This window comes from Sprattus sprattus (genome assembly GCF_963457725.1).
Source record: "Sprattus sprattus genome assembly, chromosome: 21".
NCBI classification, from domain to species: Eukaryota; Metazoa; Chordata; class Actinopteri; order Clupeiformes; family Clupeidae; genus Sprattus; species Sprattus sprattus.
The window spans coordinates 5,625,365-5,628,981 of record NC_137919.1 but is presented as its reverse complement, the minus strand read 5'-3'; the positions used below and the strand labels follow the sequence as shown (position 1 = coordinate 5,628,981).

Below are 3,617 nucleotides of genomic sequence, written 5' to 3'. Positions count from 1 at the left end.
TTGTGTTGTATTTTATAACCCCTCTTTCTTGGGAGCATTAGGGAGTAGCTGGTAAGATGGTGTACACAACAGGTAACCCCTCCTCTTCTTTACATCAGAAGTGACACTGGCAATAACACTTGAAATGTGCAGTTAAAGATAATGGGCACGATTTTAATCAAGAACACCTTTTTTCAAATTCAACTATTTATGGTTCTCTAGTTCAGTGTTTTTCAACCTTTTTTGCATCATGGCACACTTAAGACACAGAAAAAATCTCACGGCACACCAACAACCGGAAATTATATGAAAATCAAACCCAAACATCGTTTCAGCCTGAGCATAATATACTCTAAGAAATAAGGGAAACATTAGTTTTATTTGTTGTATTTTATTAAACTTAACATCAAAATATACACATGATACAAGATCACACGATACAATCAAGATGGTATACAATATAAGACTGAAAGTGGAAAAAAATAGAGACAGCCATCATTTAAAGTTTTGGCTGTAGAACAGTTTATTGGGTATACTAATACATATGTAAATATAAAATGGTAATACAACATATTAAGAGGTTGTAATGTACTCACCAGGCTTCAATTAATAGAATAAGTGGATGATTGTGATCATATTAGCAGAGAAATGGGTAGTAAGGCTGGTAATCTGAATATGTGTATGATGCATTGTAGGCCATGTGTACTTTGGACGTGTTTGTTAGGTGGGACTGGGCAGCAGGAAGCAGGGGACACAACTCCTCGCAGATTCAAGTGTTTTACCTCCCCTTCCTTCTCCGTTCTATTAGGGATATTAGATGTGTGTGGCCTGCTGATCGGCAGTGTTTTAGAGTGGCACAGTGGCTTTCCTTTTCCTTCAGTATGAGTGGTGTTGAGGACCTGCAGTACACTTACATTTTGACATTGGAGAGGTGACATATACTCTTTACCGTGGTTCTGTACTATATATTATTGTCTCCTTTACAGTTTTGTATTAGTTTTGCATGCTATTTGACATGAATTTGACGTAATAGAAGTTTTTGCACTTGTAGTCACGTCTCTGTTCCCTTTATTTGAGGTTAAAGCACAGTGTATATGCATTTCCTCTGGGTCTGTGTCTCAGGTCTTGGGTAGTGCCCCAAGTAGTATAGTCAGGAAGCATTCACTAGAAGTCCAGGTCACACATGGCTAACACAAAGGCAAGGTGATAATTACTGATATAGCTGTTCCTCATTCTTGCTCACAAGCACAAAGAGCACAAATTAGATTACTCATATTACAACCATTTTAGAGTGTTGCCCTGATTTGCAATAAAACAGCAAGACTGTCATTAAAATCGACTGAAGTAGTTTAATGAACAATGATCTGAATTATGCATCTTTTGTCTCTGGGTTGTTTGTTTTAACACATTATTTTGCAAAGAAACACAGTTTTGGTTGCCCAGTTACACTGCAACTTAAAGAAGTAAAGACATCCAGGTGTGGGGGAAATATACATGATATACAAAACATTTGAATGTCAGCACAAGTGTATGTCTACGCCTGTGTCCCCTTACATGCAACACGACTCATTTTCCTACGTATTTCAGGAAAATTAAGACCATAAACCAGGGGGTTTAACAGGGGGGGAATAATGAGAAATTCAAGGGAAAGAATTATACTTACTACTTCAGGTAGTTCCCTTGGTTTGTAACGACTAAAGGTGATTTCACAAAACAAAGCAATTGAGTAGTTTGCAAAACTAACAATATGAGGCAAGCATGTATGTAAAGCTTTTTGTTTATAAAGAGCTGAAGAGCTTCTTTGACAAATGATTAGAATTTGTACATATGTAAACAAAATAAATGCGAATGGAATGAAAATTGTTGTTGTGGTATAAAAAAATCCATACAGATTATTAACGGTGGTGCTTACACAAGACAGGCGAACAATTGCCCAGTTCATGCAATACAATTTCACTATCTTGTTACCACATAAAGGTAATCTGAGAGTCAATAGTATACCTACACCAATGCTGAACATTGGATATATCCAAACACCAGCTATTATGACAGCAATCCATTTTGAAGTCATAATGCTGTGATACTGCAGTGGTTGACATATAGCTATGTACCTATCATAGGCCATTGCAGTGAGGAGAGTAAATTCATAAGATGCATAAGTGTGAATTATAAAAATCTGGATGAAACATGCAGAATGCGATATTGTATGGCTGTCTGAATGCAGGTCTAACAATAGCCGAGGGAAAAGACCAAAGGAGCCATAGAGAGCATTGGCTGACAGACAAGAAATAAGTATATACATAGGCTTATGCAGAGAGGTGTCCAGAATAATGGCTGCAATGATAAATGTATTAAAAAATACTATGGATACATATAACACGAGTCCCAGGCTAAAAAATACATATCTAGTCAATCCTTGACTGTTGAATAAAGTAAAGTAAAAATAGGATGAGAGGGTTTCATTTTCCATCATTCTTGTAAGTGATGCAGGCATTGATTGAAGGTTTAACAGGTAAGACAGCAATTCACCTAACCTTTTGTGGTTGTCGTTGCTGTCTATCTTTACTGACATCTGTGTTGTATTTTATAACCCCTCTTTCTTGGGAGCATTAGGGAGTAGCTGGTAAGATGGTGTACACAACAGGTAACCCCTCCTCTTCTTTACATCAGAAGTGACACTGGCAATGACACTAGAAATATGCAGGTAAAGATAATGGGCACGATTTTAATCAAGAATACCTTTTTTCAAATTCAACTATTTATGGTTCTCTAGTTCAGTGTTTTTCAACCTTTTTTGCATCAAGGCACACTTAAGACACAAAAAAATTCTCATGGCACACCAACAACCGGAAATTATATGAAAATCAAACCCAAACATCGTTTCAGCCTGAGCATAATATACTCTAAGAAATAAGGGGAAACGTGTGTTTTATTTGTTGTATTTTATTAAACTTAACATCATCCTAATGCCAAGATGGCACGGGCTTTATGCCCAGGTACAGATCATTTTGGACCGGCTGCATTACCGCTACACACCTGTAGAACAAAATGCAGGCAATTAGAGCGACAACTGTCATGGTATATGAACATTGTTAAGCGCTAATACTTTCCAAACAGAACATTGTGCACCCGTTGCGCAGCATAATTTATGGGAACTACTATGCCGCCACGTGCCAATACATTTATTATTAAATGACATAGTACTCACTTATTGCGAAATCTGGTTTATCGCTGTTTATCATGAAAGGCCAAGCTCGCACAAGTATGTACTAGAACTTTTCCCTGTGATAACCATTGGACCTCTGTATGGAACAATAAGGCACTATGTTCTGCTCCCATCTCCTCACATAAAATTGAAAACAGGCGGCTTTTAAGTGGTCTTGCTTAAATGTAGTTAACCATGCTCAAGACTCTTTCTAACACATCGGTAAGCTCTGCTGGAAGCGTTTTAGCAACAAGTGCCTCTCAGTGTAGAAAGCAGGGGGTGACCACCACAACATCAGGGTTTTTCAGTGACGGCCTGTATCTCATTAAGACTACTCTACACAGCTTCATATCTAATAAAACAGCCACACTAGGCCTAGATTTGTCAACTTCTATGGTGTCAAACCTCTCATTGCCAGGCTAGCATATTCTTG

The 3,617-nt window shown here is 37.8% G+C and overlaps 1 protein-coding gene across 1 annotated transcript; it reads right to left on the bottom strand.

The window, feature by feature from the left end:
* Nucleotides 1–1,513: 1,513 nt before the first annotated feature.
* Nucleotides 1,514–2,449, bottom strand: LOC308382437 (olfactory receptor 6N1-like; the record flags this gene model as incomplete). The annotated part of the gene is made up of 1 exon (XM_080860164.1): nt 1,514–2,449. One exon carries the CDS (start codon nt 2,447–2,449, stop codon nt 1,514–1,516), a length of 936 nt encoding a protein of 311 aa, XP_080716290.1.
* Between the last annotated feature and the right edge of the window lie 1,168 nt (nt 2,450–3,617).